Source organism: Homalodisca vitripennis, chromosome 2 (genome assembly GCF_021130785.1).
Source record: "Homalodisca vitripennis isolate AUS2020 chromosome 2, UT_GWSS_2.1, whole genome shotgun sequence".
Taxonomy (NCBI): Eukaryota; Metazoa; Arthropoda; class Insecta; order Hemiptera; family Cicadellidae; genus Homalodisca; species Homalodisca vitripennis.
Window position 1 is genome coordinate 102,996,663 of NC_060208.1, and position 22,608 is coordinate 103,019,270.

The 22,608-nt window shown below is 32.1% G+C and overlaps 1 protein-coding gene across 1 annotated transcript in view; it reads left to right on the forward strand.

Annotated features, from left to right (window-relative positions):
* Positions 1 to 22,608, forward strand: part of LOC124354494 — a 99,031-nt gene that overhangs the window by 72,822 nt on the left and 3,601 nt on the right. The window contains exons 5-7 of the mRNA XM_046805001.1: positions 12,262 to 12,339; positions 14,704 to 14,841; positions 20,332 to 20,484. Of these exons, the coding sequence (XP_046660957.1) occupies positions 12,262 to 12,339; positions 14,704 to 14,841; positions 20,332 to 20,484 (369 nt within the window). The remainder of the gene's footprint in view (positions 1 to 12,261; positions 12,340 to 14,703; positions 14,842 to 20,331; positions 20,485 to 22,608) is intronic.

Sequence of the window (22,608 nt, forward strand, 5' to 3'; positions counted from 1 at the left end):
AGATATATTAAAATTTCCTATTCTTGAATAAAGTTAAATGTAGTAAAGAGATGGATGGATTAAGTTTATCAAAGGTCTTATTTCTAAATAATCAGTATAGCCGATACAAGCAACATTGCAGGTGGTAGAAAGGTTACACAGTGTGGAGACTTGGGAAGTTCTAATAAGACTATCCTCAGACTATTTAAAGCCTTTGACATCCAGAAGTATATTTTAGTCAGTTATGTTCTAAGTCTAAATAGTAGGCTAATGTCCATTAATAGCCTCATAACAAAAGGTTACACAGTGTGGAGACTGGGGAGTTATGGGAGTTCATAAGACTATCCTTAGACTATTTAAAGCCTTTGACATCCAGAAGTATATTTTAGTCAGTTGTGTTCTAAGTCTAAATAGTAGGCTAATGTCCATTAACAGCCTCACAATAAAAGGTTACACAAGCAATCATTCGTATTTTACCCATATTTTTCTGAGAATTGAAAATAGTTTCTCTCTCATACACACATAGCTAAAAAATGTTGAAGTGTGGCATAGATTCTCAAAACTGTTATTAAAAAAACCATGTTGGAGCATAAACAGGAGTAGCTCCTCTTCAAAATCTTTTGCAAATAATTCTTTACCTGTTGAACAACAGTTGTTTCTAATTTAAAAGATCAATAATAACTACAAGTCCTATAAGAATGTAGACTAATTCTTAATTATTTTAATAAAAAAAAATCCATTATATATTTCCTTAAGAATATTAAAATCAAACAGATGAAAAGTTTGAAAAGTTTGCAATATTTCTCTTCTAAGAGAACCAGGCAAAGTTGATCAACTTAAGAAAATTACTCAAAAACTGCTATTTTTGTAAAGTAAACCTACCGTTTCTCTCTTGTATTTAGACAAATTGGTTACCAAACTCATCGAAGATAATTTAGATAGGATGGTTTATTTCCAGAGAAATTGTTTGAAAATTCATTTTGTAATTATTCACTCAATAATATATAAAATTTAGATAGTTCATCCAAAATGTTATAGGGGTTAGTATCGTTTCACTTTTACTCTCCTAAGCTTAGGTGTGACCTAAAAAGCAGCTGTTTATTGTCAGTATGGGGATTTTCCTAAAATAACTTCATTTACCATATTAGCTTAAGAAAATAATGCAATATGCAGCATTTATTCTGGTATTACTTAAAAACATTGTTTGGCAAAAGTTTATATAACATTAATAAATTTCTTACAAGAGAGCAACGATGTTCTTGTATCTTTCTACTGGTTAAAAGCTTGTCTTGTCAATAAACTGTCAGTAAAGCACTTTAACAGGCATCTGCATAAATGTCAATAAGTTACGCCCTCATGTAAAATGTACTAATGTAATTTCCTCAATTTTTCACTGTTAAGCAAAATTAAATCTTAAATAGACATTGTTTTCAACTATATTATGCATTTGTAAACACATTTTTATCATTGTAGAATGTTGACTTATGATGCAAGTATTTATAAATGTGTTTCAAAAACAGTGTGAGATCAATGTAACAAAAATATAACATGTTTTAAAATATCTCCATTGAACATTACCAGAACATTTTAATAATAACTTTGCAGGTTCCTTTGAATACAATAGTTGCCATAATGAATAAGAGGTTATTGATGACAGGCCACATAACATTATTACTACGGCAGCTTATGGCAACAGTGGTAGTCATTCAACACCTTCAGCATGGCACGAGACATGTATTGACATTAGGACAGACATAATGGTAGTAATAAGATTTGACTGCTGCCATAGCCAATGTGTTAAAATAGTTATAGCAATAAGTGAGGTGAATGATTGTTAGACCTAGTTAAAAACATTCATTCTTGATCATGCACAAAGTTACAAGTACATAAAAACACATAATACAATTACAAATTTTAGTTTCCACTGAAACATCCATGTTTGGAAGGTACTAAAAGTTTTAAAAATAACTCTATAAATTTTCTTAGAGTAAATGCCTTTGACACCCAGAAGTATGTTGTAGTCAGTAATGTTCTAAGACTAAATAGTAGACTAATATCCATAAACATTATCCCTTGGGTAATAACCCAAAGGATTTCCTACTTGTTGTTTTTTAATATTAAACAAATCAGAGAGCAAATCCTGACTTAATTTACACAATACATAACAACTCCCTGCTATGTTCTCTGTAGTAGATGATACCAAGAACATACCCAGGAAAAATTGTTGGGGGGAGTCCATAAAACTTATATTTTTCCATAGTGGACAGGGAGTAAGGCCCCATTTTGATCCTTAAAAAGTTCTTGACCCATTTCTTTGTTCAGAACGATCTATTGGCAGTATACATGTTAGTAATACTGAATTATTTAAATATTAATAATTGTTTACTAAAAAAAGTAATTGAAAATTTGGGGGGTCCGGACCCCATGGATTCCCTCGCTGGCTATGTCTTTGGATGATCCTTATATTGAACTTTTATTATGTCAGTATTTTACTAAGAGCTAGCTGTACTGGTGGCCATCTTGATTTTGGCTCTATAAGAACAACATTAAACTTCAAACACTTTTACAACTGCATTTTTAGCCGTAGAATTATGGAGGACATCTCTTTTTAAAGATTTGATTACTACACATTCAACCTGTATTTAGTTTAATATTTTTATTGGTTATTCATTTTTTAAATATCAATTTTGTATTTCAATTTACTTTAAATAATAAAAATACATAAACCTTACAAGTGCTGAAAAGTGAATTGATACAACCATATCTTTGAAAGAAGACATCTCCATTAATTCTACAACCAAAAAAGAGAGTGTTTGAAGTTTAACATTGTTATTATGGGGTAAAACTCAAGGCTGTTCTAAGATAGCGGCTTTTAATATTCACTCAGAAAGGTGTGTTTTGATGTAAATAAAATACTGGACTGGAAAAGGAGGATTACAATATTTTCTTAAATAATTCTTACATAACAATTTACATAATGTTTTGTGAAGAATAGGCTGAAATCAATGTTAAAAGTGACTTTTATTATGTTAGTTTAATTTAATTTTATAAAACTGTCAAAATTTAATATTTATAACTGTTTTAACCACAGCCTCACTTTAAAACACAAATATATTTTGTGCTTAAAATTAGTATCATGTGCACATAAAAAGTACCCTATGATGGGAGGTGTTGATTCAATGAGAATGTTGAGATTAGTTTCGGTTCACCTTCCACTTAGTGCAGTGTCTCAATTCTTATTCATAGTGGTGGGCAGATTCCAAAAGATTCAATTTCGATTCCTCTATTATTTGTTGTTAAACAATAAGAATATAGCCTAATTAAAAAATGTATCATTTTTATTAGTGATGGGCCAATACAAAAAAATGATTCTGATAATGATACAAAAACGTGGTCTCGATTCGGAATTTGGTACAGATTTCTGTATAGATAATAGCTAAGAATGATGAATAATAACTAAATAGTAACTAAAAAACGGTAGAGTAGGAAGAGCAGGCTTGCCTTATCCATACTGGAAGGTTATCCCTCTTCTTTGACATAGACATGAAAAAGAACATATTCTATGAAGAAGAAGAGGAGTATCCTTCCAGACTAATAAAGGCAAGCCTGCTTTTTCTATCCTACCTAAATTCTCATGTTAAAAGCTGATTCGTTACTCATCTTTAATCTCAATAGTAACTATGGAATATAACTAGAAAAAATTGTTATTTCTTTATTTACCTATGAAACAATTCTAGCCAGCGAAAAATTTTAAACTACTCTTAGCCATAATAAAGATTTTAAGATATAAAAATGTATATATTCTTATAGAATGCATATTTTTACCACTACACAAATTACTAGATAAATAATAATTAGCTAACATCTGTTTACAGCCGAGAACCGGACGTCCATGCATAGACGCAACAGATATGTTGTGATGAACAAACATAAATAGACACAGGAATAGGAACTCCAAGCAAAATTTTATTACAAAACTATGACAATTTGCGAATTCAATTATCTATCTACGTGTTTTCATACAGAAAAGACAAAAAAACACATTTAGCGATTGATAATTTGCGTACTTGAGACCCTTTTCCGTTGCAGGGTAGGGGCAGTCCCTCCGCAAGTAATTCTCGCTGGAGCGGTGTCATGGCCAAAACTTCCCTTCGTTGGATCTTTGGCTGTCCGCAATCTGATGTTTTTTTTATAGAAAATACGACAATAATAAGATTTAGCGATCAGTAATTTGTGTTCTACCGCTTAGCTGTTTGCAAATACATGCAGCATACTCACGGCGATGTGTGATCAAAATTAAGAAAACGTACAAAACGTAAATTTAGTTCTTTAAAGCAGCTATGATGGAAAATTTAAAAACAAACATGGAATTAATTGTGAATCTAATGGACAATAATAATAGGATTACTTCAGTTTGTCAGTCTTCAAGACCTGAGGATGTATGAAACAGTACCAGAAACTTTAAACACAGTTGGCTAATAGAACCTGTTATGCGGGAAACGTAATAATTTAGTAAAAAATGTAACCAAGTACAATTTTTAAAGACTTTTTACAATTAGAAAATGTGTTAAATCTATTAGAAAAAATAAATTATACAAAACAATGATCTCAGCAAATAAAATGTTCTCAATATATTAAATTTAATTAAATTTTAAACAATCTAAAGGAGCTAAGTTGTTTAATAAAATTATTGAAATCACAAAATAACATTTCCAGCCTGATAATAAACTGAAATAATTTATGTATAAGCATGTAAAAAACAGAGTTTAAGAAGTTATATCAATTTATTAATATGTTAAAAAGCTGTATTACGAAGAAAGGACATAGTTAAAATAATTTCACATAACATTTATTAATTATAATTTGTCTACAACATTAATTTGAGAGGGACAATAGTTTCAATATCCTCAATATCCAAAGCAGTGAGTCAACTGAATACAATAATTATTTACGTGCGATTAAAAAATGACCCTTCAACAATTTATTTATGATCTATTCTGGTTTTGGTATTTTAATTAATTGTGAAGAATTTATTGTTGATTGATTATGAAAAGTTGTCTGGAAAGTGTCAGTCAAAAGATTCTGGAAGATTCACACAAAACACTACAATAACAGAATAGTTTTAGCTAGCCAGAAGTAAGATACTGTAAAGAGTGCAACCTGAAGAGACACAAATAAACATAACAAAGTGAACAAACCATGACAATAACTCAGCCAACTGTCATCACATGAACAAATCACCAACACACCTGAGTTCTTTGGCTCCAGCATTAATTGGCCAAACCTTTCAACTTCTAACACCCATGAAACAGAGCCTCAGTAGAAACACGACTGAGAATCAAGTAGTTTATAAACAAATTCACCTCTATAAATATAATTAGTCATCTCACGGTGGATTCCATAGAGGCCAAGTGTTTTTGACTGTGAAAGCGTCTCTTCCAAATAATAATGGAATTAGCTAATTCTTTACCTCTGCAGAAACCATGTTTGTTATAAAGGAACCAATCCCCACAGAATGGTGCTCATAATTATTCTTTTTTTACCAGTTTCTATATAAGTTACATTTTTATCTGAATTAAAATAGCTCATATAGGTAATAATGTGTAGGCGGAATAGGGGGACAAATTTTGTAAAACTACAATTAGTTTTGTTGAAATGTCCCTTAAAAACATCTCTTTGCTGAGTTTGACTGGTCAGAAAAGGTGGCTACAAGAGTAACTTTACTGTAACATCTGATTGTTCATTGTAGGGATTAGTTAAATCACAGAACTTGTAAGCTGTTTGCTAGAAAATTTGAGAAAATTCAGCTTGAAATGTTAACATTTTACAAGTATGTAAGTTAAAACAAAATTAATGATCAATAGTGTAAAAGGGGTGAATTCATCAACTGACAGAATGGACTTGTCAGTAGCAACAGTTATAATTGTAACACCGACAGTCTTTATGTAATAAGATGTAAAACCTGAGCAGCAACCAAGAAATAATTGTACCAAGAGTTAAAGCTGAGTTAAACATTAGTACCATCATTGCTTAAGTTCTTACCTATTTTAATTGTTTTGTCAGCACAAATTCTTAAACTTGTTTTAATCAGTTTTATCAAAGAGAATGAAGGACTCCTCAGGTTATATAATACAGGATTGCGTAGTAAAAATTCAAGCATTTCAAGCTAGTAAGGTTTAAAATTTGTCTTTAATTTTTTTATTTTCATTCTAAAGAAGTATTTGCTGTGTGTATGTTTCAAAGTGTGTAGTCACATGTTCAGAGGGGCACCTTTGCCTGGAACTGCCTTACTTGACATAGTTTTGCAATATGTAATTTTAAAACACTGTTAATCCAACCATGGTTTAGTTACTTATATAAACTCAGGCTTTAGTTATAAGTTGTTATATTTTACTGCCAGCAATCACTACTAAACAGTTATTGTAAATGACTATCCTGAATTTAACTAGTTTATTGAAAGTGTGTAGGCCAAATGTTTGTTAAAAAGCTGAATAACACTGTGCATTTTGAAGATAAAATAAAACTATATTTTGAGGACTTATAAAATAATTACTGATTATTTGTATTTTAGATATAGTTTTACCATACTTCTAATTGAATTATTAAAAATCATAAATGTTGTACAACTGTTATTAATGGGTGATTATTGTGCTGTGGGTTATCACAGGGGAAGAGAGGGCCAGAGCTCTGGCATAGTATACTCTAGGGCCTGTAAAAGGCTTGATATTGTACGTTTCACTTTCACTTTGACGTTTCCACTAATGAACCGAGACCAAAGGAGAACAGGTTGTCTTTCATCTGTTGATAGGGTCTAACAAGTTGATCATCTTCCACTGAAATGTCATATTAGTTTTGAACAGTAGAGGAGAGTCTCTGAAGATCCTCGGCAATTAAAACATGTTTGAATCTTTTGCCTACATCATTTGTCAAGACTATTTCAAGATCCTTTGAGAAGCTGAAAGGTTTGGCACTTGCGCGGTCGAGTGTTGCGTGATTCGGTTGTAAAGATGTTTTGTTTTGTTAACTACTCAATTAACTTCTGTTTCAACTCCAGGACAGATTTACACCGCTGTAAATTTAACAAGATGTTGTGATGTGAAATGGTGTAGATGTCAATGAATTAATTACAGATTTTCAATGTAATAAATGATCACTTAGGATGAAACTACTGGCTTAGCTTCGCTTTAGCTTAGCAAAGCAGATTTTGTAAATAAAAATAGAAATCAATTTGATGTTATTTTTACAAATTCAAATTATATACAATGCCTGCCAATTTGAAATGTGAAATGATTTTTGCAATATAATATCTTGGCATGTATCTACGGACTTCAAAAGCTTTAATTTTTAGTGTGTAAATAGATTTTAAGTCGTAAATTTTAATTTTAAAACTAGCAGTTACCCACATCTTCACATTCACACACAATATTCAAAATCAAAGTTTGTAGACTTGTTAATGAAAACACTCATGACTTAATATTATTGGGCTCTGATATTTTTTAGATGGAGGTAGGCATGGTTTATCAGGTATATACTATTTCAATTTTCTTAATTAGGAGAATCAGACATTAAAGCAAAATTGTGACTGGGTCAGGTTTTGCATGTATAGGTGCCATTCCTGGTTCAAATGACATAATTCAGACGTGATATTCATTATTTCAGACATGGCAGATGAGTTTGCCTTGTTTCCCAGACCAAGAAAATATTCATGTACATATGTAGATGTCAGAAAACAACATCGGTAGAAAAAAAGCATCTATCTACTTCTGGTATAAGGAAACAGTGAAAAGTCCTTTCTAAATTCATGCAAAATTTCAAAATAATTGTTTACAATAGATTTTGTCTGACTGAAGCCTTGTTGTTTGCAGGTCTGTAGTCTGGAAAAGAATGGCTGTTGAGGCGTCAGTGTCCATTCCTCTTTTTAATACTGAAACAGTTGTAGAAATACCACATCACAATATCAAGGAAACTACCCAATTTTGATTACCTTACTTATTAGCAAACATTTACAGTTTTGTTCATGGTTTTCATGTTTTTAGTCCATGGTGGGATGCAATCTTAAAGCATACAATTGAGTGCACTACAATGTTTTTGATTTGACCTCTAAGCTTGGTGGAGCAACTGAGTGTTTTATACATAACCTAGCTATGGTAGGAAGGGTTGATTCCATTTGAATGTTGAATTTAGTTCCCGTTCATCATCCTTTCATTGTGCACCTGGAGACACAATGAGACTGTCACCTATAGGTGTCTCTGATGTAGAAAAAATGTAAAGGTTCGTTTGAGCTCCTTCACCGACTTTCTTTGGATCTCTTTAGACGAATTTGACTCCAGATTCCAGGAGTCGTCTGGGACAACATCAAATACCAGACACTCTAATAATCATTTTCACTCCAGGTGAACTGGAGCTAAATTCGACATTCAAATTGAATCAACCCTTCCTACCATAGCTACTTTATGTGCCTTCTTTTTATTGTTAAAAGACTCATTCAATATTAGCATCTGAGGTTCAACCCCATACCTCTAAACCAAACCTCATGTGGGATTCAAACAATGCGTAATAAAATTTGATGTTTTTAATTGCATAGAGACTGGAACTCAGTTTCCTGTCCACATGAGGTGTCTGGAACAATTTCTTAAAAATGTAATTCCTAAAACTTTTACTTCATCATTCATTCATGACAAACCTCTGGTATGTATGTATGTGTGGCACACATTCAAATCGTCCTCCAAATGGTACTTGGACAGTTTTGTTAATGTTTACTGCTGTCATTGTTCTGGCAGTACGGGTACACCATATTGTTAGATATGCAAGATATCAACATACTACAAAAATGTAGTATGTAAAACCAAATTAATAGTATAAAACACAGTTAAACATTAGAAGTCTCTTGTTTTTCTTGCTCAATGTTAATTATTTTTTTAAGATTATACCTTAAAATACAACATATCAGATATTAATAGTCATTCTCTTTACATAATTCATAAAAAAAACCCATTACATGTTTTGAGACTTAAAAAAATTATTCAATTTTTTTTATTTTGCATCTCAGAAAACAGTTTGTACCTTAAGGTTTAGTTCATGTTGATTCCAGAGCAGGTGTGGATAAGGCAGTTTGTACACAATGGCTTTGGAATGTCACACAGACTAACGAAGATAGAAGACCTGCTATTTTTAGTCTCAGCAGCCAGTGTTGATTGTTCTGCCAGTTCACTTTCAAAGCGCTAACCCTCCTTTCTTGTCTACTTACAAGTCTCTTCTACTATGTGACTAAACTCGTGATTAGTAAATTTAAATTAAAACTGTGTACTGTTTATGCTCAGTGGTTAAAACTCCTTTTGAAATTACTTCAAATTCTGTAGAACATTAACGTTCCAAATATATATTTTAAATTAATCAGATGGTTTTTATGTACTTCATTCCTGACCATTGTGAACTTTGGTACACTGTCAGTATTACCAAATATAATGACCATTGTCTTGTCAATATTATTAGCTTTATTGTCCACTGCCAACACTGCCAATAATTCTATTTCCTTTCAGTAGAGTCAACCACAAATTAATGTAATGAAGAAATTTCAACTTTATTGTATTAGTAATTTGATAGTTGGCAGACAATCGAGCTTTATAGACCCATATAGCAATTTTTTAAAATAAAAAACTAAATTTGTAAAATATATAAAAACACGGCCCTGATTGGATTTTAATTGTCTAATACAAAGATACAGAAGATCATCGAAATTGACTACTGAAATTATGACGTGTGAAAGGACTGTATTTGAACTTGATCTTTTAACTTGTTTAAACTGAAAAGTTGTTCTCTAAGTTATTCTAAATACACTATACCTGTAGAACTTCAATTTGAAACTTAAATAGACACAATGAACTCTTCAAAATTTGATTTCCCAACCAGCATCTACTGTCACTTTCTAAAACCATTATAGTCTATGTTGAAGTACAATGTATCCATGTAATCAAAGTCCATTAATTGAACATGACATTTTCTGGATTATTCTTTAAACTCCATCAAGAAAAAAATTGTTAAAGGTTTTATAGTAGACAAATTTAAGACAATAAGATTAAATTTCTCATCACCATTATAAGTTTATACTATTGTGCTCCAACATATCCTAGTCTATTTTTTTCTGGTTTCACATGGAAAAATCTATTAATTCATTTTTTATTATTGTATTGATGTTTATTTGAATTTGTATACTACAGTAAAACATTAAAAACATTAAGTAAAACTTTCTTTTTGTACAAACTTAAAAGTTTTTCATTTCTAAAAAGTTGCAGTAATCCAAATGAAAAGAAACAATGAAAGCTAGATTTAAATGTTACTCAGATCATTGGAAGTTTACAAATAAGACTTGTATAACTTCTCTTCCTTGAACCACTAAGATTGACAAGTTTGTTGAATATCTGTGTCTGTTTTCTTAGATCAGAATGTAATAATAAACACATCCGAGTAACTCTGTAATGCTTTTGGATCATCCTCAATTTATAGCCGATTTCTTAGTACTGTTATTAATCAGCCGTTTTCATTCTAGGTACATACACTGAATAAATGTTTTCTTCAGTGGTATTACTTCACTTTCTCAGTGTTTATATTGAGATAAAAGTACACTTTGTCCAGTAAAAATGCATGTACCTGTATATAAATTTAAGATTATTTAACAACTGTAAAGTGTTATTAAATAAGATGTGACTAAAAGTGTTATTTCCTGTTACTTTAACTCTTTAAACAACCCAAAACTTTATGATAATATTTTTTACTAACTACTTATCTAATATAAGTAATAATAAAGTAATAAAAATATTAATTTAAAATATAAAGTAATATTTTTATGATAATACTTTATAACTTTTACGGCTATTCAAGCAAAACGTATTACATTCTCTTAATCCTACAGAAGAGAATGTACTCACTCGTTGTTATAATACTCACTAATTCCCCTCTAGCATTGTAGACCTATTTCAAAGTCTTAATATTTTAACTGTTTAGGAGCTTTTTATTTTTGACACAAGCAATATTTTTAAAATTTTTTAAATTAAAAAAAAGAAGTTCATTTCTACATAATGAATGTTAAAAAATTGATTTACTTTATATTGTAGGTTAGTAAAAGGGACAGACAGTTAATTTTAGGCATAACATTTTACAATAAATTGCCAAAACTGGTCTTTTCTTTTTTTGAAAGTATTTAAGGCCAACTTTTAGAAGTGGTTGATTTTGAATCGTTGTTATTCAGTAAATGAATTTTTAAGTTAAAGGCATGAAAAATGTATTTTAATATATTCTTATGTATTACAAAAACATTGCATTTAACTGACCAGGATTGTACCATTATTGTGTAGATTCAAGGACATGCACAGAAAGATTCCTCAAGATAATCTTGCATGACTATGTCAGAACTTACAGCTATACAGAACTATTTCTCATTTTCTGCCACGACCATTTAAAAATTCTCCAACATCAGTTTTATCATATACTAGCTGTTTCCCGCAGCTTTGCACACTTTTTGTAAGCTTTGTCCGTGAATGAGTACTCCTGATTCAGATGAATTGTGTTTCCAACGCCGATGTAGAGTTCACCTTGTTGCCACGAACAAGAAAATCTTTTTATGTTTATAGCCATTGTACACGTACATGTACTTTATTATAAAGTGGTGTAACACTAAAGCTTTAAGTTCAACCAGAAATTTATTTTAAAGACATCATAACTTAGTGCCTTCAAATAGTGTTTGGCTGTTTAATATACGTAACTGTCTCATAATTGCAGTTTATAATGTGCAGGCGCTTTGAACACTTTTTCTTTTGAAGTGCTGCCTGGTGATGAGTAACCTTCTCCGTGGAAAAATACATATACAATATATTTACAAATACAAATTTTCATGATGATCGGTCTCGTATTTAACAATTCTAGAAAGGACAACAGACAAACATTCATTTATATATATATATATATATATATATATATATATATATATATATTGCCTAAATATTTTTTCTGTTATAAAGAAGATTAAACAGTAACTAATGTCCACTGAACAGATGTCCTCCTAGCAAACCCTAGAGAAGGATATAGGAATAAAAACTATATTGGGCTCTTGCTGTCACTTGCCAATGTTTCTCTAAAATTCTTATACAATTCAGTATTGAACTGGCCCATTACTGATTACTGAATCTTGTTTGGTTGATATACCTGTGTATCTCATCATAATAGAGTGAATTAATGGCGTGAAAAATCATTTAATCATTGACGAACTAGATTTTTAATATGTTACAGGAAGATGCAAATACCATGATGTGTTTCCCAGTGAAGCTAAGGTCAAAGGAGACCCAATGCTGGACATGGCCATACTCAGTAAGCGAACAATTATTTGTCCATATTATCTTAAATATGTTGTAAATTAAGTTCTCTGTTTTGAAAAAGTGTTATGAGCAGAATTTTTTAACTACTGTGTATCAGATTAGTAACAAATCTAAATATCTTCTGTAGGCCAAAGTTTTAGTAAACTATGCTTAAAACTAAATATTTGCTAAACGTATTTGACATAAGTCAGTTTTGTTATATTTATTAACAAAACTGGCTTGGAACAGTCTTTGAAATAAAACAGCCTCATACTTACAAGATATCAAAGTTAATTAACAGTCTATGTTGTAAATAAGATTTTAAATTTTGGGCTCAGAATCCTAGCTGGAAGTTAAAGTTATGCTAGTTGGGATAATAATACTTTTTGTTGTATTTTTTACAATTTACTGTTTAAATATAATTTATCTAAAACTATCTAATCTATCTAAGTACCTTCGGCATAGTCGGCACAAATTTTCAATGTATACATGGGCAAATATTGAATATTACAATCACACAATGAATGAAAGAATAACAAAATATTTATCTTTCAAGAATGATTTTCAGCAGGTTTTTATGAAATCCTTTCTGTAATTAATTGTTAAAAACATTTTATTATTTACTTAGGACAAGAAGATTAAAAATCTCTCTTTGCATTTACAGTGGAACCTCGATAAGTCGGATTAATCGGGACCGCGGCCGATCCGGGTTAACGAAAATCCGGGTTAGCCGAGGAATTAATAAAATACGGTATACTTCTAGATAAACCCCATTATAATTGTAAAAACATCAAACATATGCACATTTAATTATTATTAATCCTTACAGTACATTTATAACTGTTCATTTCCTGGTAAAAAAACTCAGTCAGCTTTGGTTGTGCCAATGTCGTCTGCCGCTTGCGATCCCGCAGTCTCTTCAACATGAGCAATTCAGCCGGCGATGTTTGTGCCTGCCGCTCGAAATAAACCATTGGTTCGTTTAGTTTGGTCACTGCATCTCCATGACCTCCGGAGCGAGGTAGGAACGGTACTGAGGGGCCAGGCGTGGCGGTAGCGTGGGAGAGGATTTAGGGAAATACGCGTCTGTTATTGTTTCCGAGAATCCGGGACAATGACCGCCACTCGGCCGCCGTGTGCCATGAGTCACACACTCACTGTCTTACAGTCCCATCAAATACTGATGCAAAATAGATTCACGGATACTATACCACAAACATATTACGTTTTTATTATTGAAATGTTTGTCTGATTTTTTAATTTTTTTATTGAAAATCTGTCCGAGTTAGCCGGACTTCCGGGTTAACGGGGGCCGACTTATCGGGGTTGTACTGTAGTCCTAACATGACCTTTGTGCTGCTTCCAGAGTGACAGTATATTCAGGATAGGTAAGGTTAGGGTAAGGGGACCACCTCCTATTGAGATCCCATGAGCAGGGATAACAGGTATGATTTCAGTTATGTCAGCTTGGAAGGACGGAAGGCTAGTTCTGTTCCAGTATCTTCCAGTCAAAGTGAGCAGAGGGAGTCATATTCCCCCATGTTTAGCATTAAGAGAGCTCCATCTACTCCCAATAGTCATCCTTTACCGTCAACTAGACTTATCACCCAGCCCCTTTTACTCCATTATCTCAACATTTGCAGTAGTGATGTTCCCCTCCTAGACATTCATTGAGTTGTCCAGATTTAAGGAACATAGTGGATGTTTCTCTCTGTACCCAGTATAAGTTCTACTGGTAGGTATAAACCAGACAGAAGTGAACGCTCCTGGGGTCGAAAACATTACATTTTATGATTGGTCCCTTATAAAATATACGAAAATGAAATTATAATTAATTTACAGTTATGTTTATTCAGAATTCTATCATAAAACTAACTATCCCTGTACTATCTGATTGTCTTGTATGTGTATATACAAAATAAAAGTTCTCACAAAAAGGATGATAATTGTGACAATACAGTGAATAAACAATATGTATTACCTACTTTATGGAGTATTTAAACTTTTGACATGGGTAAGCGCCCTAATACTACAAATTGTGAAATAACTATCTTCCGTTTTTTAATACATGATCGAAAAAGAAACAGGGAAATGAGCATGTTACCTGTAGTTTCACTTCTGCTCAATTTACTCATAAATTGCTGTTCTATCTTAAACGTTTCTGTACTTAAGGTTTTCGAGATATAAAAAAATGACTTTTAAGTTACTTCTGATTCATTAATCCACCTAACTTAATGAGTTAAGAATTAAAAGTAATCTACTTTTGATTCCTTCATACATTTGTACTAATTAAGTATTTTGATTTATTCATGACACATTTAAGATGTATGAAGTGTTATTCTTCAAAAATAAAGTAAGCCACTTTTTTCTATTGTAGATTACACTCGTACAGAGATTATGTTCTCAATCATCAGCCTCTGTGTCATGATCATGGGTCTATTTTTCTCCATCTATACCTTCAACAATCCCAGATACACCTTCAAGAGACTGGCTGGAGGTATTCACTTTATTTCAGGTGAGTCGCTGTTGGTATTTCATTTTGATTGATTTGACAAGACTCAGTATTAACTGGGGTTGCTGACATAATTTCATTGTTTAGTCAACCTAAATGCTGAGCATGTTCATCCATTCAGCATAAAGTTTGAGGCGGGGTCACTGCCAGGGAGTATTGAATATCCTTCATGTAATGAGGCCTCCCCTGGAAAATGTATAAAAAACACATCTTACAACAATTATTTATATATTTTGGAATGAAAAATTTACTTTTTTAAGAAACTAAAACTAAAATGCATATGACTCCTGTGACCCCCCTTCCCCTCAATCTGCCACTGCCTTCATCTGTGTGTGCTTGTTTATTTATTATAATTTATGTAAGTTATGGTTTCAAAAACCACCTAATTAGGAAGTAAATAGTTACATTTTTATTTGATAGTATAATTAATACATTGAAACCAAGATCACATTTTTCAGTGTTAGAACACATGTTTATTTAAAAATTAATAAGACAAGGGACAACTTGTCATAGCCTAGTGATGTATGATGATGTAATGAATGAAGTATTTGAATGTGATGTTATCCTTTCAATTAACCAAAGACTCAAAAACAGGCAATTTGCCAGTACCAATACAAATTGAAACAAGCAAAAAAGGTATGGTTTAGCTTTATCTTTTAATAATTTTCTTGTAATTAACAAAGTCCAAATTTTTTTATAAACTGCATGCCAGTTGAAGAAACAAATACATAATTTTGAATTGATTTAATAGTTACATATATATATATATATATATATATATATATATATATATATAATTTCAATAAACATTGAATCGCAAAAAGTACTTGCTCCGCCGGGAGTCCGAACCCGGATCTCTCACTTGCCGGGTGAATGTGCTACCATTACAACCACAGAGCGCTTACCTTTTCCGATTCAATTATTTTGTATTTGGCCGTATCTGTCACATATGCGTTTAAATAAGCAAACTAACATATGATCGGAAGACCAAATACCTGTCAAACGACTTTTTATTTACATTAAAGTGTATAAATGGCAATAGCCTTATTTAATTTCAATAAACATTGAATCGCAAAAAGTACTTGCTCCGCCGGGAGTCGAACCCGGATCTCTCACTTGCCGGGTGAATGTGCTACCATTACACCACAGAGCGCTTACCTTTTCCGATTCAATTATTTTGTATTTGGCCGTATCTGTCACATATGCGTTTAAATAAGCAAACTAACATATGATCGGAAGACCAAATACCTGTCAAACGACTTTTATTTACATTAAAGTGTATAAATGGCAATAGCCTTATTTAATTTCAATAAACATTGAATCGCAAAAAGTACTTGCTCCGCCGGGATTCGAACCCGGATCTCTCACTTGCCGGGTGAATGTGCTACCATTACACCACAGAGCGCTTACCTTTTCCGATTCAATTATTTTGTATTTGGCCGTATCTGTCACATATGCGTTTAAATAAGCAAACTAACATATGATCGGAAGAACCAAATACCTGTCAAACGACTTTTATTTACATTAAAGTGTATAAATGGCAATAGCCTTATTTAATTTCAATAAACATTGAATCGCAAAAAGTACTTGCTCCGCCGGGAGTCGAACCCGGATCTCTCACTTGCCGGGTGAATGTGCTACCATTACACCACAGAGCGCTTACCTTTTTCCGATTCAATTATTTTGCATTTGGCCGTATCTGTCACATATGCGTTTTAAATAAGGCAAACTAACATATGATCGGAAGACCAAATACCTGTCAAACGACTTTTATTTACATTAAAGTGTATAAATGGCAATAGCCTTATTTAATTTCAATAAAACATTGAATCGCAAAAAGTACTTTGCTCCGCCGGGAGTCGAACCCGGATCTCTCACTTGCCGCGGGTGAATGTGCTACCATTACAACCACAGAGCGCTACCTTTTCCGATTCAATTATTTTGTATTTGGCCGTATCTGTCACATATGCGTTTAAAATAAGCAAACTAACATATGATCGGAAGACCAAATACCTGTCAAACGACTTTTTTTTACATTAAAGTGTATAAATGGCAATAGCCTTATTTAATTTCAATAAACATTGAATCGCAAAAAGTACTTGCTCCGCCGGGAGTCGAACCCGGATCTCTCACTTGCCGGTGAATGTGCTACCATTACACCACAGAGCGCTTACCTTTTCCGATTCAATTATTTTGTATTTGGCCGTATCTGTCACATATGCGTTTAAATAAGCAAACTAACATATGATCGGAAGACCAAATACCTGTCAAACGACTTTTATTTACATTTAAAGTGTATAAATGGCAATAGCCTTATTTAATTTCAATAAACATTGAATCGCAAAAAGTACTTGCTCCGCCGGGAGTCGAACCGGATCTCTCACTTGCCGGGTGAATGTGCTACCATTACACCACAGAGCGCTTACCTTTTCCGATTCACAATACTGATTTGAGAACCACTACAGGAGTTAAACAAGAGTACTATCAACCCCCTTCTATCATCTTAAATTATTATAAACAATAAATTAAATTCCCAATTAACTAAATAAGACATTTTTGAAAGGGCTATAAAAGGCTAAAGGATTAGTTATTATATTCATAACAAAATTTATTTATAAAAAGTAATAGTTTCCATTAAAAAAGGCATTTTAGTTTAATGATTGTGATGTAAAAATCGTACTGGCACTTTATGACCCAATGTATATTGAAAATTTAGACCTAAATTTTTCATTTTATAGAAAAACAAAAATAACTGTCCGATTCGTCTCGTGTTTGTTGACAGACAGTCTTGAAACTTTAAAGGCTACTGCAGTTTAGTCTGATCAATATGTTTAAGAATTATGTACAAAGTGCTACTTGTATAAGGTTTCACCTAATTCTTTTAAAATTTTCTAAGTTCACAATACTCAACCTAAGATTAGGGCATAATTCAACTGTTCAATTTACAAAAGTATTGAAAGTATATATATATATACAGTATATTGATAGTTATGTATACCATATATATATATATATATATATATATATATATATATATATATATATATACCATATGATAGATATATATACCAAATAAGAATCTACTTTGTAAAAAATATTTTAAAATTCTCATTTTTTCTGCAATCAATAAATTTGAAAATTAAATTAAATTAATACAAACACTTCTCAAACAAATAATTAAAAATAAATTCAATCACTGTACTGTTGCTTCAGAATTTGATTAACTTTTCATTAGCTTGCTGTGAGAGTTAGCACAACACAATGGTAAAATCTAAAGTTTCCTTCTCAATTAGGTAAAGCAATTACCTGTCATAAAAAATTAACTGTATAAATTAAAGTTAAAGTATTTACTATAAACTAATAACTAATAATGCAAAGTTAAATTTGCAACCAACTTTGCATCACAACTATTGTGTTTGTTCAAATTTAAACTTCAAATCTTTGGTTTTCTTTCAAACATTAATATGTTGAATTTATATTAAAATGGTTATGATAACAGTTCTTTAAAAGAAAAACTAACTTTATAATCTAAATGATAAATTTGCAAATTTTAAATGCAATGCACCAACCATGAATAGATGAATTTTCACTTAATCTCTCACAGAACTGTTCTATTAATACAAAATCTCTCACCTTTTGTACTTAAAACTTAAAAAAAAACTATGAAAAATACAACCTCTCGAAGGTTTTTTGTAACTTTATCCAATCAACACCTATATTATTTTCTTTTAATCTCAGTGGTTGACCGCTTGCTTAGTATGAACATACAAAGTCATCTGTTTCCTCTGTTTGCCCTTTTAGTAATTATTTTGAGTTAGAGGGTCAAATTTACCATCAAGATGGAGGAATGGCAATGGGTTCTCCTCTGTTTTCTATTTTCACTAATATATTTATGGAGGAATTTGAGCAAAAAGCGTTGTTCTCAGCTTAATTGAAGCCTAAGATCTGGTGAAGATGTGTGGATATTGTTTTTCTTCATAGGGACACTAAATTGAATGAGTTTTTAGTTCACATTAATAGTATTTCTCCTTCCATCTGCCTCACAATGGAAATGGAAGTTCAAAACAAACTTCCTTTTTTGGTTGTTTGCGTATTAAGAGACAGGAATTTAAAGGCATTCAGTTAAAAAAATATAAAAAACAGGAAAATATTTAAACTGTAAGTCCAAAAATCTGGCAAAGAAGGAGTGACCTACTCATTATTCAATAGAGCAAAGAGCTTAAACTCAGATAAAAATGGATTAAAAGAAGAAATTAAGAAAGTTGAATCGGTTCATTATCAGAAAAGATACCCTCAGTCAGTAATAACAAAGTGCACACAAAACGAAGGAATCATCCCTGTGTAAGTAAACCAGAAGAGAGATAAATTTACTTGTGTTAATGTCAATCCCTTATGTGCTAGTGTTTCAAAGAAAATTTTAAGAGTAGGATGAATATATAGAACATTAGAACTATGTTTGTTTGAAACACAAAACCCTCTTAGACAAAGTATTGTAAAAACAAAACAAAAAATGGTATGCAGGATTCCAAAATCTGTGTTTCTAGTATGAAATTTAGTTGTAACAAGGAGTACATATGCGTAGTTATGTGTTAAATCAGTTATCCACCTGAGGAAGATGCTGACTGCTGATCTCGAATCACTTGAACAATGCAAATGTCTGAAAAATCATATTTTCTTCATTTTATATTGGCTATAATTGTTTAACATTGACCAAATATGAAGATTCCTTTCTATTTGGAGAAAAAACAATCAACATTTATACCTACATATGTTTTATATACATCTTAAGGTTTCAAGATGGCAACCAATTCATACAAGAACTGTTATATATCAGTTTATAAAGTATTGTACAGCAAAACAAAACGAGCTTAGATTCTGAAGTAATTTATGACAACTGTTATACCCACAAGTATTTTTAATACTTTAAGTTTTACAGGTAGTTGGACACATTTTTGAGAAATAATGCATTAGATTAGTGCAACTGAATACGTTTAAAAACATAATTTTTAATGTATTGTAACAACACCAATATGATGAACTTTCCAAATGTTGTATAATGGACATTACTAACAGATGTATTAACATGGCTTACCATCAGTGTTTTGGACAAACTATCCTTCTAAATTAATCTTGTTTTGTATTTTGCTATAGAAAGCTATTCATGAAATGTACTTTACTTCCAACTGCACTGAAAGAGATTTTTCATTTTCAATTCAATAAACTTTTATTTTGGAAAATTTGTTAAGAGAAAATTTCTGTCAGATAATTTTTTTCACTTCATAAATGTGGCTTTTAAAATTTCTTTCTAAAGTAAGTGTGGATGAGGGATAGGAATCACAGCTACAATCCTAAAGCAATTATCAAAATTTTCTTCATCCATAGAGTTCTTTTATTTCCATCCTCTCCATCTTCGAGTGTTTCCTATCTAGTTCATCTCCCTTGTAAGCACTAGACTATGCTGAACACTAGCCTACTTTATTGTGTCTTGTCCAGCTCTGTCGGTATTTGTGGTGATAGAAATACTCATGCAGAGCATAGACTACGAGAAGGAATTCCTGCCTGTGGTGCACCCTCCCAATGCTACCCACTACTATGGCTACAGCTATATGTTGGCCTGGACAGTGTTTCTGATGAATCTTACAGCAGGTATAGTTACTCTCTATTTATTGAATTTTGCACAAATGTGTGAGTTTAGGCCAATCAGAGAAGGTTGAAATTGGTCATATGATGGAACTAATTCCTGGAGATGTGTTCATAGCCTATTTTAAAATGTATAATGTCCAAAAAAACCCTAATCCTCTCCCTGAGGTCTTCCCTCCACCATCTTTTGAACACCAATATGCCTGCCTTAGAAAGTCAACTGTCAATTCCAAAGACAATAGAGCAAACCATTCATAACTTTGTTTCTCTGAACTCTGGAGTGCATCTACAAAAACACTTTATTATATTTAATGTTACTAGTAGTTTTATTTAACAAACACTGTTTGTAGATACTTAAGGACATAAATTATGAAAATATGTTTTTAATTACATTTTTATTCGTATCTAACCTTTACTACGATATACATCAATATAGTATATGTACTACAAATAACTTTAAAGGAAATACAAATCTATGGCATGTCAGTAGGATGATGCGGCAATATAATGAAGCAAGGAGTCCACTCAACAAAAGCCATATGCTAAGGTTTTCCTTGTTGAATATCCTGATGTAAGATGTATAATTTTTACCCAAATTTCTTTATTCTCCCCTTTGTGTTTCACTTCCTACTCCCTTTGAACATTATAACGCAGGTCTTGGAAACCAACTGTGAACATAATGGAGCAAATATTTTTAAACTGTTTTATTTTGTTTGCCTAATGTGTAGGTTTGTGCTACTAATTCAGGTGCTTTCCTTAATTTTTGGTAAATGTGAAAGTCTGATTGTACTGAGTCAGGGCTGTACGATGAATGGTCCAATAATTCCTATGAACGTTGTCCAGTAGCGTCTTTGTTCTTGCTACAACATAGGGCTGTGTGAAACTGTCCCTGCTGATAGTTTCGAATGGTGCACTTAAGCTTTAATAAAGTTTTACAATACCTCTTGATGACCTAGTGATATCTCAGAGTCTATGGCCATTCCTTTTGATAGAAAATCTATTACAAGAATGCCTGACAAAAAGAACCAAATATTTGCCAAAGGCAAGAATATGAAGAAGACAATTCTATTTTTTCTTCTTCTTACAAGATTTTTGGCACTCATTCTGTCCAGATTGTTTGTAGTGAAGTTTGTAACACTTTAAAAACCACTGATCTTGAAACTTGTGGAATCTTCTGATGTGCCAGGAAGCCTTGGTATGGTAAAGTGTGTGTTATGGCGTATTTCTTCATCAATTTTTTTGTGTCAAGCCTTTATTTAAGACAGTAAGGCAGTTATACAAATTTTCATCATGAAAGTTTTGTCCTTCTTTAATTAAAAATTCAACACCATTTACACTTATTGCCATAATTTATATCATAATAAACTCTAACAAGCTGCCTGATATTTCAGCAGGATGAACCTATTTTGTATTTAAAAATCGAATAATAGCGTGCTCTTAACAGTCAATGGGATTATTGGTTATTATTATTGCAATAAGTACAGCAGAGCAGGTCTAGCAAGAGCCGTGGGCCAAAGATGCGCAGTAGCCTAGAGGTCAGATGTAGGAGTGGGGGTTAGCAGCCGGCTCAGTTCACTGCTGTCAGGCGTTGGAGTCGTGTCGTTCCGTTGTGCTGACATCTAGTGTTCACGTGGCCGTGCTGTCGTTGTTGTAGGTGTTATTATATAGTGGTTGTGTTATTGTTGTTTGTACTCATATTAATATGGAAGCTCAGCAGCATCGTAAACTAATTGGTGGACAAAAAGTATTGCATAGCCAAAGTCGAGAAATCATTGCAAATGTGTACAAATTTATGAAACGTGAAGCTGAACTGGAGCTGCAATACATTTAAAACAAATTCAATGTCGTGTAGCGGAAAGCCACGGGTTTATCACTGACGTCTGTCAAGAGAATTATTGCAGAAAGCAGAACCGTTGTTCAGACTGAAACCCAGTTTTATACGCCAAATAAAAAAAGACATAGAGTAAAGAACAAAACGGAGTTAGATGAGTTTGATTTGTGCGTTGTCAGGCGAACTGTAAATGAGTTCCACAAAATCAATGGCGAACGACCAACAGTAAAAACTCTATTACCAGCTCCCAAAGAAAAAATTAATTTTACAGGGAGTAAATGGTCGTTAGGTAAGGTTTT